General features: G+C 36.9%; 1 protein-coding gene across 1 annotated transcript in view; it reads right to left on the bottom strand.

The window, feature by feature from the left end:
* Positions 1-4,912: 4,912 nt before the first annotated feature.
* LOC139969369 (IgGFc-binding protein-like) overlaps positions 4,913-19,998 on the bottom strand; it is a 50,636-nt gene continuing 35,550 nt past the window's right edge. Inside the window, exons 38-55 of the mRNA XM_071974257.1 lie at positions 19,882-19,990; positions 19,051-19,239; positions 18,452-18,660; positions 17,985-18,159; positions 17,446-17,792; positions 16,719-16,874; positions 16,133-16,283; positions 15,004-15,168; positions 13,054-13,244; positions 12,296-12,473; positions 11,230-11,546; positions 10,944-11,099; positions 10,343-10,490; positions 8,861-9,034; positions 7,806-8,008; positions 7,116-7,433; positions 6,205-6,469; positions 4,913-5,817 (exon numbers count right to left, since the gene is read on the bottom strand). Of these exons, the coding sequence (XP_071830358.1) occupies positions 5,600-5,817; positions 6,205-6,469; positions 7,116-7,433; positions 7,806-8,008; positions 8,861-9,034; positions 10,343-10,490; positions 10,944-11,099; positions 11,230-11,546; positions 12,296-12,473; positions 13,054-13,244; positions 15,004-15,168; positions 16,133-16,283; positions 16,719-16,874; positions 17,446-17,792; positions 17,985-18,159; positions 18,452-18,660; positions 19,051-19,239; positions 19,882-19,990 (3,669 nt within the window). The 3' untranslated portion in view covers positions 4,913-5,599. The remainder of the gene's footprint in view (positions 5,818-6,204; positions 6,470-7,115; positions 7,434-7,805; positions 8,009-8,860; positions 9,035-10,342; positions 10,491-10,943; positions 11,100-11,229; positions 11,547-12,295; positions 12,474-13,053; positions 13,245-15,003; positions 15,169-16,132; positions 16,284-16,718; positions 16,875-17,445; positions 17,793-17,984; positions 18,160-18,451; positions 18,661-19,050; positions 19,240-19,881; positions 19,991-19,998) is intronic.

The raw sequence follows: 19,998 nt of genomic DNA, 5'->3' as shown, positions 1-19,998 counted from the left end.
ACAATGTCAATGGGAACCATAGTGCATCTTGCCTGGTCCAAAGAGTTCTTGACCAACTAAAATGACCAATACATCATCGATTCTTAAATTAATGTAACGGAAACAGGACCTGAAAAAATCACTTTAGGCCCTAATCAATACTAGCACGCCTTGGACCACCTAACCAATGGGTCATATGAATTCTTAAGACATTGTAGGAGGGTACCATAATGCGTCTTGCCCGTTCCAAAGAGTACTTGACCGACTAAAGTGACCACTAAATCAACAATTTTTTATTATTAATGTAACTGGAACTGTAAAAACTTTTAGGCCCAAGCACATCCAGTACGCCTTGGACCACCTACCCAATGGGTCATATGAACTATAATGACAATTTAAAACAGTATCATAATGCGTCTTGCCCGGTCCAAAGAGTGCTTGACCAATTAAAATGACAACTATATCATCACTTATTAAATTAATGTAACGAGACAACGAATGAAAAACATTTGGGTCCTGATCAAGACCAGCACGCCTTCGACCACCCAACCAATGAGTCATATGAACTCTTAAGATATTGAAGAAGGGTACCATAATGCGTCTTGCCTGATCCAAAGAGTGCTTGACCAATAAAATGACCACTAAATCATTACTTCTTTAATGAGTGTAACGGGACCACGAAAAAGCTTTGGGCCATAACTCATGCAGCACGCCCTGGATCACCAAACCAATGGGTAACATGAACTCTAAGGACATTGTAGAAGAGTACCATGATGCGTCTTGCCCGGTCCAAAGAGTGCTTGACCAATTAATTTGACCATTAAATCATTACTTCTTTAATGAGTGTAACGGGACCACGAAAAAGCCTTGGGCCCTAATCCATGCAGCACGCCTTGGATCACCAAACCGATAGTTAACATGGACTCTAGGGACATTGTAAAAGAGTACCATAATGCGTCTTGCCCGGTCCAAAGAGTGCTTGACCAATTAAATGACCACTAAATCATTACTTCTTTAATGAGTGAAACGGGACAACGAAAAAGCCTTGGGCCCTAATCCATGAAGCACGCCTTGGATCCCCAAGCTTATGGTTAACATGAACTCTAAGGACATTGTAGAAGAGTACCATAATGCGTCTTGCCCGGTCCAAAGAGTGCTTGACCAATTGAAATGACAACTATATCATCACTTATTAAATTAATGTAACGAGACAACGAATGAAAAACATTTGGGTCCTGATCAAGACCAGCACGCCTTCGACCACCCAACCAATGAGTCATATGAACTCTTAAGACATTGAAGAAGGGTACTATAATGCGTCTTGCCCGGTCCAAAGAGTGCTTGACCAATTAAATTGACAAATGAAAATAGAATTAAGGGTATTAATATCTAAATAGAGAATTAAAGCTTCTGCAATGTACGGCTGGCACGAAAATATTTTAAGATGTCTTGAGTCTATGGAAGAAACTGTTAATGTTCATTGTCGTAATTATTAATTAATAATTACGACGATGAATATTACGTAGTTAATTACTTCAAGGCTGAAGACCGATTACAGAAAGTCTTTGCTCTTCATTATGGTGCCTATCATTGCTAAGACGTCCGACTTCGTTAAAAGAAAATAATCCGAATTTATCTTTTAATAATGGTTCTATCAAACCATCAGGTGTTTCTCTCACCCTGGGGCGTTGTGCGAAAATAAATTTTTGGGGGCCCGTGAGCAGGTGATGACTATCTAAGCGGAGCGCCACCACAGGTTGGCGTGCAGCGTTCAAGATAATTTTTCGTCTGGCAAATCCCCAGATTGCAGGAAACGGCACTTCCCGTGCCTTATGGCAGTAAGCAACACCCCGAAAATTGATAAAAATTTCCGGCAATTTTTTATTTTGGGAAATATTCTCGAAGAGTGTGATCGCCATTTACTCCTCAGTTTACCAATGCTTCGTCTCTCAGAAGCGCCCAAAATTTAAGAAATCGAAACAATTTTGTGTTGGCTGATCCATGATCGCCGCCCATGGACATGAGAAGTGGTGACTGGGTGAAGAAAAAGCTATGCCGTTTGAAAACATGGGCAGAAAAAGCGAAAGTAGCGAAACCTAAGGTAAAACGTGCAATAACGAAATGATTATTTTCCAGGTAAATTGTGACTGTATTGAAATGATTATTATGATTTCATATTTTTCGAAACTTCCTATCAGATCATGAGGAAAATTTATCCTGATGGACCTTTTAGCGAACTGATTGCATTACTTATGAAGAAGTTCACATGGAGTCCCATAATCTCTGTTCAGTACATTTATCTTAACTTTCCGAACTTTGTTACAGGCTCAGAAAACAATTAACAAATTTGCCATTTTTTCATGGAAAATTGACTGACTTTGGCAAAGGTAAAGGGTTGCACTTACTCTGGCACTGCGTATATATAATATTGTTCAACGATGGCAATGTTGATGGCACATTTGGTTCATTAGTTATCAACCAGTAATTATTTAACTGTTTCGATAGACTGAATATCAACAATTAACAACCATTGACCAAACAGTCAACAGAGGCCTTATTTCTCGTAGGCCCTACAAGAAATTCAGTTGCTGACACTGTTCGAAAACACTCTTTTTTTTTTAATTATGATAAAATTTTATGACACCTTTGACAAAATTGGGGGGGCCTTTGCCCCCCCCCCGGGCCCCAATGGGCATGTCGCCACTGTGTCTCACCAATAAGGGGACTATCTTTTCCGATTTAACTCCAAGCTTTCTCCCCTGTAAAACCAACTTAACACCTAACAGACTAGATATCTTACCCCTTTTAGGAAGAATTGCCTTCTTACATCGTTTGCTTTAGTCAACTTGTTTTCAACTTCCAGGTGCTCCTCAAGCCACCATATTATTGTGTTTGTAAGGTTCAGAGAAAGTAATCTGGGGTGTTAAACCGGACAAGGTTAAGCAAGACAATGTATATGATTGGCCTAGATGAGCAAGCTTGGAGGCCCAAAGATTATTCATGTCTGACTCAGCAATTTGGCCTCAGCATGCAAGACTTCTTTGGTTCAGCATTACCAGAATTATTCTCACATTGATCATGCCCTTGTCTCAGTTTAACTTAAACTCCATTTTCATTAAGAGCAATAAAAATATCTAAGTATAATTATAATTATAATAATATTATTAAAATTATAAGTAGCGTCATTCTGGTGTTCTGTATGTAAAACAATATCTCTTCACTGCCACGGGTCCAGCCTTGTCTTTCAATGAACGTGTTTGATATAACACCAGTTGTCCTTGAAAAATTGTACCACATTTTAAACATGTCATTTGAGGCCATAAATATTTTATCTTTTCCTATTAAGTTTTGTGTTGCATCTTAGGAACTGACTTATTGTTCTGTGTATTAGACTCAAAAGTCCAGTCATTTGAGGAAGCTGTTTAAATGTTCATGTCTTAAAACTTAAAAGTGTTATGGATGTACTAACATGGATTGCTAGCAGTGGGTTTTAGCAGTCTGCAACATCTTAAGATGAGTATTGTGCCTAAAAGTCATGCTTTAAGCAAAATATGTTAACATGGCAATTTCACTGTTGTATATGTGGTACTATGATGAGTTGTGAAAAACTGAAAGGGTTCTACTTAGTCACATAATTAATATTCAAATGAAGTCACCATTTGCCGGTGATAGTAATATACATGGTGATGGTATCGCAACATATAAGTGTCGAACTTATAAAATGTGATATGTCCATTTTCGTCAGAAACTGACTCGAATCCCGTTCAAGCCATAAATTCCTTTGCTCTTGTCCATTGAAATATAATAGCTCAGAAAGTTGATGATAGATCTACTTTTTTTGTTCAAGATACATCTTGTTCTCGACGTATAACATTCGCTCATCCTGTTACAAGTTTTAAGAGCACGCATGAATTTCATATACGTTTAAACTCCAAGTTGTCTTTTTTGGGGGTGGGGAGTGTAAAACTTGATTAACTTGTAACGTCAGTATTGTTTGCAGATATTGTCGCGCTATTGAGAATGCCTCAGAAAAGATCATCGGAATATACTTTGTTACAAAACTTACGTACTTAAAAACAAAATAGGTACTACACGGACGTACGTTTGTATACTGGGTAGTTACTATCAAGTCAAAGGTTAGTGTATTGCAAGATTACAAAATTTGATGGCGCATGAAACGATAACATTGTTTCGAATCATTCAAAGGAGCTTGAAACCCAATCATCATTATCATCAGCGTATATAACAAAGATGCTTCTCTACCAGCTAAACAAAATATAATTCCATGTGGAAGATATCATTACAGTGGAGTGGAGGGCGTTGTGGTCAAGTGGTTAAGGCAGTGGACTTGTGATCTAAGGATTACAGGTTCGAGCCCTGGCCAGATCATTGCGTTGTGTCCTTGGGCAAGGCGCTTTATCTCCATCTCCTCACCCAGGTGTATAAATGGGGACCTGCGAGGTTACTTGTAAATATAGTTGCGTGCGCCGGTTTGTGGCTGCACCCTATGTGAAGTCCCCCAGGGGACACGTGGTTGTGGTGCACTGTGGTGCCCCAGGAGAGATTAATTGAATTGCGCACACTTTGGTGTGTGGGTGTGATAAGTTACCAATGACCAGGGGTTAATAATAATCAGTGCACTGAGACTTAAGTGTGTATTTGCGCTTTATAAGAACTGTGTATTATTATTATTATTATTATTAAAGTATTAATCATACAAAACAATGAAATTACTAATTGGTATTAATAAGCACGTTTGATATATTTCATATCTTCTTTCACCACTGAAGCGAAATGAAATGAAAATGGGAATTCTAAGAACTGATTATGTTCCACTTTAATTGTTTGCAAGTTATCCACGTATGTGGATGAGAAAACACACCAGAAATATCTCAAACATAACACTGAAGGCAGGGTTATAGATTTGCAGCTCTGAGAATATTTTATTTTCATAAATGAATAGAAATGAACAAACAAAACAAATAATTAGCAACATTATAGTTTCCAAGTAAAGTGCTTGTGAAATAAAAGGATTTACCGGTCAGAGATAACTCTAATAATGATCTAATTACAAGTTATTCTTAAAATATCTTAAAATTACACAACATTAATTGGCTTACGTTTCCCTTCATTGTGTGTATCCGAGTGTACTGACCTTGCCGCGTTTCGTCACACTTCTGTATCGAGCTAACGTAATACCAATTGAGACGCGTGGTCTGTTATCTCAATACGTTAATGAGAACTCAAATGGACTTAGAATTCAATACGTTCCGACGAAATTGTCAAAATCATGAAAAATGACTAATGATTTACGAATTGATGATTTATTCGTTTATTCTTAAACTATTAATTCACAATGACTGATAACACTGTATACATGATTATTCATACTTTCCTTTATAATGTTTGGACAAGGAAGTTAAACCCCCGGAAGGGTGCGAACGTCAACATTGACTACTTCTCTGTATCTCTACAGACTAGTCGCAGAAAAATAAACGATATCAGGAAATAAGAAGAGACATACAAGTTACGATAATTGGTAATAGTTTACCTTTTTCAAAATGAATTATAATTATAAGAAACAGAAACGTATCAGGTATATCATAGGGTGATATTTTAATTAAGACGCGCCATGTGGACGTAGCTTCATCTCTGATTCTTCAGCGACAACTGGCATCCAATAATTTCCACTCCCGTAGTCTCCGTTCAAATTGGAGTAATAACAGTTGTTAAACCACCATCCTCCAGGGTATTGAGCTGCGCAATTGCCATTACTCAAGTCGTTGTCTCGGTCGAATGTAGAAAATGCCATGTCATTGTGGGAAGTTAGAGCATTGACTAATGAAGAATAAAAGAAGACCAATACAGTTATTGCAGTATCTTAATTTTCACAGTCTGTACCATAGGCGTAGGAGCCCAATTTGATTGTGGGGGGCTGTAACGACTTGCCGGAAAAATATAACCAACATTTTCCGCGCGCTTATTATGCTTCATTTTCATAGTCTTTATACTGTTTCATTGAACTGTATCACAACCTGTCAGATAAATTTCATTATCCCCTTAACTTTAGTAAATTAATAGTGAGCTTTATAGCACAAGCCTGTATTATGAAACATTTCTTTGATATGTTATTCCGTGGTAAATTACTCTTTATCTGCTAAAGCGAATATACTGGTAATGGTACCATGAAAGGAAATTCAAATCTTTAGTATGTTTTACACATACCTATGACAGTTCCAGTAAAGCCCTCCCAGTGCAATACATAGTTCTGTTCCATAGATCCTACCGACGTAACTTCATAGTTTGCATACGTTGAATAGCCGGACGTGTCCAGAAGATCAACGCGCATGCTGTAAATCTTCTGAGAACTAACGTAATGAATCGCCTCATTACCAAGCCAGAATTCTGCATTCAAATGTCCAAATCCGTTCTTGTAGTCTTCCCAGTCACGGTCAAAATTTTCGGTACCATCGACACGTTTGTGAAAGACCTGTTGACGACGGTGTTATGTGATATTTGAATAGTAAGTACATCGTCGTGTGAAATTTACTGCGCAATTGAACTTTAGAATGGGATAGTGAGTTTAAACTAAAATTCCCTGAGACAGAGACACTGTTTAATGATAAAGTTAAATAATTCAAATTAATCGTATAACAGCATAGTTGGACATAATTTATAAACCTAAACAATGAAAATCTTATAGTGGAGACTGCGTTGTCTAAGTTCAATGTTTAACGATCTTTAGACTCCACTGTTTACAAACAGTTGAAAGTTACTGGTCTGAGGTCTCCATCCATGCAAGAACCTTTTATACGGTCTGAACTTTTCATTCTTAAAAATCTAATTAAATAGTCTGTTTTTATTTGCTTCAGATAGCCTCTCAAGAAGATCATGCAAAGTTCGAAATGCCATAGCTTTTTTTTGTGCATTTAACAACACTGGTTTATGCAGTAGGTAAGAAGAGTTGTTATACTTCTCTCTCTACATCACTCTCTCTGTATTGTTTTCAAATAATATAATTTTTCTCATTTGAAGTTGAAATGATGCCGCATAATTAAAATGTGTCAGAAAGTGTAAACTCGCTACTTGTATGACACATAATATGTTCCTGAATTTTCTAAACGGGATAAACCTACCACCCATCCGCCGCCATCTGTGTGCATGTCGCAGTAAACATCCAAGTCACCGTTAGGCCAATCTAAAGGAGATATTGTGTAGATACCGTCCTCTGTCTGTCCGTCTAGAAGAGCTTCGTAGCAATCTCGATAGTTGCTTTCTTGTTTACAAGTTTGTCCATCCCCGTCATAGCCGTCTTCACAGAAGCATCCGTGTTCATTACCTCGGTCTGTGCATAGAGCGTTCTCACCGCACGAATAGTCTTCGTCACGTAAAAGTGTTTGTTCTTGGCACGTATATCGACTGTTACATAATGGATCCACGTATGAGTCTCCCTCCTAAGTGAAAAGAAAATAATGGTAACATACTCATATGAAGTAATTAACAAAAATATATATAATTAATTGAGTAGCAATTATCACCCTTTGGTAATATAAAACGACTGTAAAGATTAGGATGAATGTTACGATTGGGTTTACGAGTTGCAAAGTAATACTTTATTAAAATATGCTCGTTTCACGCTACATTCATTTTAAGCAAAAGAAGGACCTCCTGCCTAACACACAACTAAGAAGACGGTTGCAGAACTATTGGATATGGCAAAGGAATCACGCTCTTCCTATAACATGTATCTACTTTTAATTGAAAAAGATCTTCAAAGAAAAAACGAAGGAAAAGTAACAATATATACGACCGAAGTATCAACATACGTTGATAACGCCGACGTCAGTAATGAAACATGGACATTCGTGCAGTCTGACGCATGTTGTATTCATCATCAATGTTCCAAAAGGACAAGTGCATGTTTCGATGCAGTCGATGTCACAATAGGTCAATCCGTAAGGATCCACACAGGACGGATTACACGCTTCTCCACAGTCATTGTAGCTACTACCTCCTGGGCAAGCCATTGCTATGACAACAAAAAAACAGGCATATTTTTCATGTATGGTAGGCCTAAATCATGAATGTCCAAATAGTCTAAGACTGGTCTCTTCAGATCTAAGTAAAGTCAACCATATAAAGTGAAACCTCATCACTTTGAACTATTGCGCGAATTAAGAATCGCGAGGAAGAAAGGCAATACATTAGTGCAAGTTAGAAAATGTCTTGCAGTTTCATTGAAATGACAGGACACCGCCGGCGACGTTTTAGCTTTCAGAACGATTGAAGGCAATTTTTAAAGGAAATGAAAGAGTATCAATTTGCATGCTTTTTATTCAAAGTGAAAGTAAAGACGTACAGAACTGACAGAACACAGGCTCGAATAATGTGATCGTTCTTTAAACCGTGCGCGTCCTCATATGGTATGTGCTCGATTCCCACAGCAGTCTTATGGCTCAAATGTTGCTTGAGGTTGGCATGTTTTTGGAGGACTTATGTGGTTTGATAATTTCAATTTGATAAGTTCAAGGTCTTCAGTGTATTGATGGGTATGAAAGTTGTTGCTGTTGGTGCTGTTGGTTAATTCTAGCCCCGATGTGAACTTCTTGATTATATTGCTATGATTGGTGATCGTCTAATGCGTAGTAGGGCATAAAACTTAATATATAGTATGTTTTTATTCATAAAACTATTTAATTAGGTTTTCGTGAAAATAACAGTTTCTATAATGCTAAGCCTTGTTAGATTTATTAGATTTTTTTTACCGCCGATATTACAATGAAGTTTTGACAGCCTTCATGTAGGTTCTTTGTTGTTGTTATAACAGAGAACACAACTAACTAGGTAACGAAATTGTAAAACATGTTTTGTCTTCACTTACAGCATTGTGTTAAAGTAAGACGCCAGTTGAGACGTGGACCACCACGAGCTTTACATCTCGTTGCGTATGATTCGATGGCGTCACAAAAGTACCGAGGATCTATTAAGTAATCAGAGACGCATCCATCGTAGTGTTCCTTTGGGTTGACGTAATCATGGCACGGAGAAAAGAAACCTTTCGAAGAGGAAAAGAAGAGGTTTACATGTCATTATCTTGAAAATTTATACTTTATGACAAAGTTTCAGGAGAAGATCACCATAGAAACCGTCACAAGATGGTTATTTGCTTTTCGTCAATTATACAAGAGACGTTAATAGGTCAGTATACTAGCATGGTGACGTTACGTGCTGTTCTGAGTATATCGTGGTAGAAAAGATTAACTATTCCTTGGATATTGACATATGGCGTCTAACTTTCTCCCAGTGGACTTTGCTTCAGATATTGTCAGAAATTGCTCACCCACTCACCAGATATTGGTATCAGAATATACAGAAATAAATCGATTGCTCCGTTTTACATTCACTTGAACACTGCATACAATAAATTTGCATGACTCAGGATGGTGAATATAAATAGGTATTCAATGCGATTAATTAATAAATAATTATGGTGTTAGTTGATGTGTAGTGTTCGTTTGTTAAGATTTGTTAAATATATGTATACGAGCAAATTGCCTGAAAAAAAGTTGCTGCTATAAATCTTATTAAAATAATGACTACAAATGTGAACATGTAGTAATCTTGAAAATGAATAATATATAAGCTAAAATGAATCAAGCTTTTAACATTTCAATTGCTCCAAAAGAGGAAAAAGGTTTCTGAGTAAATCTGCACCATAATCAAAGGGGCTCGACGGTCATTTTTGAAGTGTGGAGGAGGGGAGTTTGAGTGATAAGATAACATTCCGTGCAGGGGAGGGCTAATGAGCAATGTTCATAGAATGAAGTTTGCTTCGATACAAAATGTAGCTATTTTGTGGCAATTTTGAAACAACGTTGAATAGTTTTCAACTGTTTAGCCAAGATTGTAACTAGGAATTTCTTGTAATAAGGCATATCATGGCTGCTGAATGGGGGAGGGGTGAGCTGAAGCCACCAGAAGTAGGCGTGGTTACACGCCTTTGCCGAAACGTTCTCATATATAACGTCGCTGTTCACGTAAACCTGCTGGTAACGTTACCACCAAATGTCCATTGTGGCGATTTTTTGACAATAGAATTTCACTGTTGATTTTCAGTCACATTTTGAGTGATAATTTCATACGTGAGTCAGCTATTCCTTCGTTTCATTAGGCTATGCCATGCTTCAAAGGTCGGCACGGTCCATCTAGAGAGCATTTTCGCGAGCTGGTTTTCGCGGGTTGGTTGCACACGCATTGTACAAATACGACTGAAATATCATCAGTTTTTCCTGAGAATTTTAGCGTGCTGGGCGAAATTCAAAACATTAGGTAAACATCTTTAAGTACAATTTGAATTATTTACCATACGGATCACCAATGATGTAACAACTAGCTTTCCCCAACATCTCTTGTTCTGTTGATAATATCACAAGTGGATCGATACTTTTCTGGTTTGGTGTGCAACCATCATCGACAAGCCAACTGTTCCCAAACTCCATGACATTGTTTGCCTGTTATGTAGAAAAAAAAACATGAACGAAAGACAGGTGAAGCTACCTTATCAAACTACAAACAGGTCGATAATAAGTTGATATTTGACTTGAAACATTGAATCAATTAAATCTTATAAAAAGTTTTGCACAGCGGACAAATGACCTATTATTCCAGAAATATAATAAAAACGTCACACATAATAACCTACAAGGATTAGGAATACTGCTTAAATTGGATGACGTTGAGATATCAAAATCCAATGAAATAACGACATGATGTGGAGAAATGCTGCTTCTAAGTTCATTACACACCGACTGCTAGAAAGGTAAGTTTGTCGAAATTAAACAAGTATTTTTTTGGGGTTTCATATCGTATCAAAATCACCCATCTTCTCGTATTTAACTGTTTCCATTAATTCTATTAAGAGACATCCAAACTCCCTTAAATAATTTCCAACATGCTTTACTTACAATTGACCCATATGGCATCAAAAACTCATCTTCCTGTTTATTATTACAAGTACCGCATAAACCCGCCGTCATGTCCAGCCATTCCATTGCAATTGTAATGGTTGCCATACTGCTGAGGTCATACATTATCGTCAGACCAAAATCAGTGCTGAAAATCTAAAATGAAAAGGAAATTAAAATGAAAAAACAGATGGATATGGAAACAAATTGTCATCATCTAATAAAGTAATTTTTAATGCAAATATGCAGATGATCGATCTAAACGATTTTGGCATTACATACATACCGCTTTTCCATCTATGAGAAGAGACACAGAGACATGGTCGTCACCGTACGGAACATACATTTCATCTCCATCAAGAGATAATGTTCCATCCTCCGTTAATTCGTATTCCAAGCCAATATATTCCAAGCGTAAGCCAATCAGCCTATGGATAGTATCAGCAGCATCCCCAAACCGTCCGATCAGCCTAAATGCTGGTAAATCACCCGTGATTTGGTAACTCTGTAACAATATGTAACTACATCCGGTGTCCAGTGTAAACTCGATTCGATCAAACGTTTGGAAGTGAGATTGTGTCCAGAGTTGACATTCACATCCGGCTGTTGCAATTCATACGGAAGGAACGCAATGCGAAATAAATTAAACGGAATAATAAATATATCAATGATAATTATTGAAGAACATTCAGCCGGACGATTTCTTTGTTAGCTTGCACAACTTTGCTATTAGCTCTTATTCTACTAAGTCCTAACGTGAGGTTATATTATGTCATTGCATACATTCCTCTTAAACCTAGTATTCGACGATACCCAGATTAAAAGACTAAGTAATAACTTCATCCCTGAAAGTCTGAGCTATAATATGATAGTGGAAAATGTTTGCGAGTAAGATTGTTTGATAAACCGGCAGTGGTTAATGATATAATATTCAATTTCAGGTATGATGTATTGTCATCTTTATTTCAACTGACGCGCTCTTATGTTCGAAATACCCTCAAGCTGATGAATAACGCATCTTGATTGTCTGCATATTTTCATTGTAAACAATATTTATAATTTAAACCGGAAGGTAATGAAAATTAAAATCAGAAATTCGTCGAAAGAAACTCTTAATAATTTATTATTCAAAATTCAAACTTTATGAAGCAAAACTACTTCCGAGACGACGAGAATACGTATATGATATCTATGTTACCTATAAATACTGAGAAAGCTAAAACCACAATAAGTATTTCTGATGGTTCGATTCGGAGCATAAACTTATATGATTGAATTCGTTACAATTATGGCCGAGCGACGCTGTGCCACTTAATTCTCCAAATAAAAACGTAGCATTAGTGTATACTTACAAAGTTCACATACTGTACCATCGCCGGAATACCCATCCCTACAATGACAGGCTCTGCGATAAGAAAGGACTGAACACGAGGCTTCTGCGTGGCATTGGTAAGGCTCACATGACATTACTGATCCTTTCCCGCAGGTACATCGGACACTGCAATCATTGTTTATATATTCTTCTCCAACCTAGAATTAGAGGAACAAACACGCAATGAGTCAGAGTTCTTCTGCTCTCTATATGTTAGCAATAAATTAAAAGTCAGTTGATATTTTGTGAGTTATACATTTTGATGAGTAGAAAGACGCCGGAAAAAATGAAAGAGAAAAGCAAATAAAGAAGATATGGTAATATAAATTATTGAAATTGTGTTAATGTCAAAGTCACCTTGATATTTTTCAGTTTACATTACTCAAGAATATCAATTTACTAAAACAGTTACAGCAGGAGTGTATGTCGTTTATTCTGTAGGTCTTTCATTATGTGACACATATGAGCGTCAACACGTGTTGGATTTTTAAGCAACAGTTTCCGGTAAGCTAAAGGAATTGAAAAATATATGGTCAATAGCAGTGTTATTGCTAGCCAAGGGACAAAAGCGATGTTGTCCATATGCATCTATACCATATATAAAATAAAATTGAGTCATTTCCCCCGTAATTTGTGAACTAAAGAAAGTAATAAGATACGAATCCACATATGAGGATGAATGATGAAGGGGAAACACATTGCGAAAAGAGAACAACCGATTTAACAATATCTATTTACCGATATGTAAACGCCGTAAGGAGTATCACAGCCACAGTCTTTACGATAAACACACCGATACTTGTCTAGAACCATTCCCTCAGGACAGACGCAACTTCCTTGACAAGTTTTGGCATATGTTTCATTGGAGCAAGTTTCCTGGCACGATGAAGAGCCTGGGTTGTACGTCATGCCGGAGGGACATGGAATAGCTGCAATTGACATGATTGAAAATCATTTTTAAAATGATCAGTTTAATATAATTCAGCAAACAAACGCCAATGAGAAATAACAGATCAGAACAGCTCAGGAATGGGTTGTGTGCAAGGCAATTCAAACTGCCTGGCGTTTTTCCCTGCATTTATCGCACTGTAGTATAGAACAGGCCTAAGTATAGCCACGATCATTCGCTCTATCTCATTTTCTTTTTTTCATTTTTTGTACTAAAGTACATTTTTCAATTTAAGAACCAATAAGTTACGCACAATTTAAAAAATGAATAAGTCAATCAAAGTGATTGATTCTTAACGATATAAAAAAAGACAAAACAAGGCTGTAACCTCATAATTCTCGAATTCGAGTCCAGATTAAAGATAATTTTGTGGACTCGGACTTGAACGTCTGAGGAGGGCGTGAGGCATGTGGTTTCAAAACTTCAAGACTGTGTTTCCAATGTGCAATCATGGATGTCCAAGGACTCTATGAAGCACGATGCAGACAAAACAGAGGTCATGGTGATTTGGTTTAGAGCTCAACTGTCTAAGTTCAAGCTGCCCTTAGTGACAGTTGCTGGTGTGGACGTTCGCGTCCAAACAAACCCTGCTAGAAACCTGGGGGTTACATTCGACAATGAGTGTACAGGTCGCAAATATCACCAGATCTGCTACTTATCATCTGACTAGCGTTAGTCGAGCACGCAAAATGCTCACTTCTGAGGCAGCCAAGCCTCAATGCCTCAGTGCACACGTGATATTGGCGCTACATCACTGTATTCTGTTTGATCGATTGATCGATTGTCTCGCACTTGGACTATACTGGACTAGGAATTGCAGGCGAGTCCATGAATTGTTTCCTCATGGTAAGATCATTTTTATTTTTATTTTAAAAATAATACTTCCTGCTGCAAGACCTAGATTATGTAACTGGTAAAACTAAAAATGGATGTGAATGTATTATTCTACAACTACAGACATGGCTACACAATTATAGCATTGTTGCTCAGTATAAGGTAATTTATTACTAGACCACACTAGAGCCATTAGGAAGATCTTGAAAACTTGAAAAAGATATGATATTTCATACAAAAGTATATAAAAAGGACATAATGTCTATTAAAAGTAAAAACATCATGTTCTTTTTTATTAACATTATTTCCCTCTATGACATCTTTGTACAACAAATAAATAAATCGCCGATTGAATAATCGATATGTCCAGTCAGCCAGATAGTAATTCAGATCACTCAACTCTAAATAAAGAGTTTTAACACCAAAATTAAGAATTATAATTCTTGTTTGTAATTACTGAAGTGCCCCAGAACCAATACAACTCTGCCCTCCGCACCTTGCAGTAACAGACAATAATATTTCTAATCATATTTCTTGAACTTGTCAAGTGCACGGCCTGCTTTGAACTATTATCAAGAATACGGGATTACAATAAAAGACAGTAAACAACGTTTTCTTATCATTGTACAAAATACCGAATAAATACATTTATGCTATCAATGTACATCACTAATATGTAATTTGTTTATTAGTGGCTATTTGTAGATAACTGCAAGAGTTCTGTTACAACCGAATATTAACCTACTTTATGACCGAATATTTTATTGTTTTTTCCTCAACTTTCCATGTAGTGCAAAGTTGGATCTGTGCGGACGCACACTTTTAAAGCCATTATAATTACTAGCTATACATTATAATATTAGGATAATATTAGGACATAATATTAGGACTATCATGCAACTTACAATTTTCGTTAATTTCAATGTCGATTCCTTCATATTTACATGCCTCCCGATATTGACCAGCATGAAGACCAACAATACCAGGTTCTTTCATGAAAAAGTAGTCATAGATGCAAGAATTGTAATACCGGTGTCCATCAACCACTTCAAGACAGTCCCTGTATGGACCTGCAAACCAAACATTGTACCGAGCATTTTACAAATGTAGCTGGAATATATGAGAAAACGAAGATAGTTGACTGAAGTTCTTTTTCATGATATTAAGTATAGTCTGCAATTTGGTTTGTTAAATTACCAAAAGTAAGATTTTAATACAAATATAGAGTTGAAGAGTGACGAGAAAATAGAAATTGCAAAATAAAATCAGGGCTGATTTTGTTTGATCATGACGTATAGTATGTTTATTGATTGCAGTACAGTGCCTGGTATTCCATTGCCTAGGAACAAAATGGAGAAGCAAATTATTATTCCGAGGGCTCCGAGTAATTCATTTGACGGCTAACTACCTTAAGGGTTTGTTTCAATCGTTAAGAATGTTCGTGAGGTAATTTACACCAAGCAAATTATGATAACTTGGAGGCAATCGTTGAAAATGTTATCTGTGAGAGGCAAGATCTCCCGTATGTTACCATGGTAGTCGAATTGCCCCTTCGCATTGAACATACGATGTTCACGAATGTATGGTCCACCTGATGTACAATGCAATTCCAGTTTATCGAAACACCTGATTTTAAACTCAATCAAAATGAAAACAGTTCAGGGAAATTATCAGTTAAACCGAGATGTACTGAGATGTAACTAATACCCGCAGGCAAAGCGTGCTAAACGCTTTCCATTGTGTATCTTGTTTTCAAATAAACCTGTTTGTAGTGCATTGAGCGTACAAAATGGAGGACGCCACTCCTACCCCCTCCACGAGCCCCTCTCTGGATCTGACCCTACACGATTGTAACGAATAAGTGACATTACAAGGTTTTGAACTACTGCAAAAGAAATCGAATTATAACATGAATGTTATATAGACCTGGCAGACGTTCTATGAATTATTTGCTGCTGTTTGTATGCAGGCAAGACCGTTAATGTCAAAACGTAAAATCCTGATACAACATTAATGATGGTTGAAAGAGCTTACCACTCCTTCTGATGATTTCATAGCAAACATCTTTGGCTTCCGACAAATTGAAGTGCTGCAAGGAAGATACCGCCATAACTTCTTCTGGCAATGTGCAATCAATTCCATCTTCTTGAGCCCAGTACTTTGCAAAGTCTGACAGAGAGCTTGGCTAGCAAGAAATATCAAGTGAAGAATTGAAGTCAAACTGTTGGAAACTCTAAACTTGATAAACAATGTGAAACAGGGCTCCAGTAAGATTATTAGTTTATTTAATGATAATTGCTTTTTAGTTTATTTTAATTTTCTAAAGGCTTTGAACAGAAGGTGCAGTCATATCGGTCCTTACAAAGCCATATAAATGGTTCTGGGTCCTGATGGGCGTGATCTATATACTCTTTCAGACATCTGAATGAAAGTACCACGGTCGAGTGAAAGCTACTACTAGCATGCTAACACGCCGATTGAACTTGCAGGAAGACGCCATGAGTGGTTGACTAGTTAAAGTCCCACTTGTGCAGTGTACCTGGAACGGAGGAAAGGGATTGAGAAAAAACAAGTTAAGATTTGTAATCTCTCATCGTCCTAACCTGTCAGCATATATTACCTCATTTTCGTTTGGCAGTACCAGATCATCGCTAATATTGCCATTACAACTCCCGCACATCCCACTAAGGTGGTTGGTATATTTATAGTCCAGGTCAACATTAAGTGAATGGTTCTTATAGTGAAAGCGTAGATCAAGCCAATCTGTCGATATAACCTTCAACAAAAAAAGAGAGTGGCTTTGGTTGACAAATATTTCATGTAAAGGAATCATTTGATCGGCAACTAAATGAATGTTACTCATAGAATAAGATAAGAGCCAGCTGTTTTGGAACTACCATTTAAAAGTTAGGTATAAATATAATTTAAAGCAACAATCAAAAATTTCATTTCCGTTACTGAGATGCCAGTACCATCTGGTCGTTAGAATACAGTGACTGACGTCCCATGACTAATAGTATGAAGTTAATGAACAGTGGGAGACTAATACGCACTTGATGACACATAACGATTATGGTAGTTGTGGTAACGAATTATGAAGACTAGCGGCATGAATTTGAACCAGTAGACATGCAATGTTAGGGTATATTATATGGTAAGAAATAGATTGGAGATTGCTCCTAATGTTTGTGTGTATGTTCAATAAATCGATGTACGTTTGCTACCATTGAAAGCTATTACCTATTAGGGATGTGGTAATAATTCATACAGAAGCAAACTAGGCAAGTCATTTAGGAATTATACGTAAAAATATATTTCGTAGCATTTTTTTTAGGAAGATTACTTACAATGACTTCTGAAGGCAAGTTAACTTCAATGGTGAGTGACGTGGTCGGATCGTCATGACGGTGGGCTTGTTGTCCATTAACTAAAAGTTGTGGGTACCCTGGAATATCAGGATTTTGGTCATTGAGCTCAAACTCGTCCTCGTTAAAAATGAAAAGAACACCTCTCAAAATCGGTAATTGGTTGAAATCTGTTGATGTTAAAATTCGACCTTGAATCTCAAAGTCAGGCAAATTCTGTCTTCCAGTAGTATTTATCAGAGTGAACCAGCACAAACCATTGTAGGGAAAGCTTTGCCCATCAAATGTTAACACGTGAACTTCACCCCATATCTCGGTGTGACAAGGTTCTGCCAAAAAAAAATACACTATAATTAATACATGTGTTCTCCTTCCAGCATGGTCAAATATGTATCTTTTTACATAAACTCTACGGTGTTATGTAAACAGTGTCCAATAATAGATAATAAGGTAAAGTCTTGAATAACAATAACCACCACAATCACTACTAATGTACAATGTTTCAACATAACATTACTTACCATTAGTGCATTCTGTACCCCTTCTCTTGTAGCCATCGGCGCAGTAACAGTCAGCTTTACCCGCCATTACTTTGCATTCTTCATTGAGCTGGCAACCGGCTGTTTCGCATATTGACTCTCCTAGATCGCAAGTACAACGTTTAGAACAATCTTCAAACATATGCGACGTTCCATCCTGAAGGAGAAATGAATTATTATTGTGATAAACAGTAAATAACAGACTGATAATTTAATAATTCCTTGTTTATCAGTACTGATGGAGGGCCGACTAGATCATAAAAATGAAATATTACTCTGTTTACCTTGGATCTCCTTGCTATTTCTTCGATTCGCTTCAAAGTAATCCTCGACATCAATGTCTTACTTTAAGGAAGGGTGATATGTGTTGATTTTGAAAGTTACCACTTTTTAGTTAAAACCTTCTATACATCGACATCCTAACATTTGAGTGTTTTACTTTTACCTACCTGGATGTAATTCCCATCTTCTAAGGAACACCCACACTGATGTCGAAAAACACATTTGCCATTTTCTTGGTAAGTTCCCTCTTTACAACGACATCCTGCTTCACATGTGCTGTCCTCACAGTCACTGGGTACAGTTTGTTCTCGGCAAGTGGGAAAACATTTTGATCCACAGTCCGTCCACTCTGATTTGGGATCCGTGCAAGGCTCAACTGAAAACAATAACGACTGACATTTTCCATACGCAAAAAGGTTCTGAATAATCTTTCATACGCTCTACTTCCCGTGAAAACCGAATCATGTACTATATCCATACTGATGACTACATTTGACAACAACATTTATTCGGGTATTTATCCGAATGACATAAATAATTCGAGAGGTCGTTTGAGGGCGAGAGAATATATTAACAAAGTCTATAATTTAAAGGAAATCAAAACCCTGTAAATTCGTATGATGTAGATCTGAAGTGTTTATGACTCACCTGGTCGTAAACGTTTTGATAGAGCAACTATCTTGTTAATATCTGGAACCATGATGACCATCTAATATAGTCATGTGGAATTCTGTAAAAGTTCTCACAACCGTAAGAAAGGACTTACCGCACTGGGGCACATCGTCCCACCACGTTCCAGGCGAGCCACCTCTAAGTCTACATTCATTTGCATAAGCTTTCAGACTCTGGCAGACGACTTCTTGGTCATAATTTGACTCACAGACGTCTTTGATACAACTATTTAATAACGTTTCACGCTGGTTTACGAAATCTTTGCAATCATCATCGAGACGGTCTATATTTGCAATAACGAAAGAAACCATGATTAGCAAAAAAAAATTGAATTCTATCTTTAATGCACAGACAAATAGTGAAAAAAACTACAAATAACACTAGTTGTAGGTAACATCCACTTTTCTGTAAAGTTTTAAATATTTAAAAATATTAAATATTAAACTCAGCTGCTCCTTTTATATCTTTCAAGTATAGTGAAATAAAAATAACACTGTCATTATCACAATTAATTAAAACAATTAAATTAAGTTCAAACTCGTAGCAATGACCACTTTAATGGTACATAAATCATCTTTGTTCCTGACATATTTTTAAAAATTACGATACTATGGAATCAATTAAGCATATATGACTTGAAGTGTGTTGTCCCGTGAATACGAAACAAAAGGCTCTGTGTAGTTTTCTAGCAAAGCTGATCATATGATCATGTTAAAACTCTCAAAGCATTAAAATATATGTCTGTCATTCAAAGAAATCCGTTAATGCAAAGAAAAAAGTTACTTTTATCCTCCAACAACAAATTTTCTAAGTCTTTAAACTCTTCCTCGATCATAAGGAAGGTCAAATTAAACCCCAGTGAGAACAATAAGTGGATAAGTGTTTCTGTAACCCTCTGATGATTAATTTACTGGATTGAACTTACCAAATTGACAAAGCCTGCTTGCCGCTGTCCATGCGCTTGATCCAACAGGACACGGGTCATAATCTCCTGGTGTTTCACATTTGCTTCCAGTTTCCCAATTATCACCGTTCTACAAGA

The sequence above is a fragment of the Apostichopus japonicus genome, chromosome 1 (assembly GCF_037975245.1).
Source record: "Apostichopus japonicus isolate 1M-3 chromosome 1, ASM3797524v1, whole genome shotgun sequence".
Classification (NCBI taxonomy): Eukaryota; Metazoa; Echinodermata; class Holothuroidea; order Aspidochirotida; family Stichopodidae; genus Apostichopus; species Apostichopus japonicus.
This window is presented reverse-complemented; position numbering and strand designations above follow the sequence as displayed.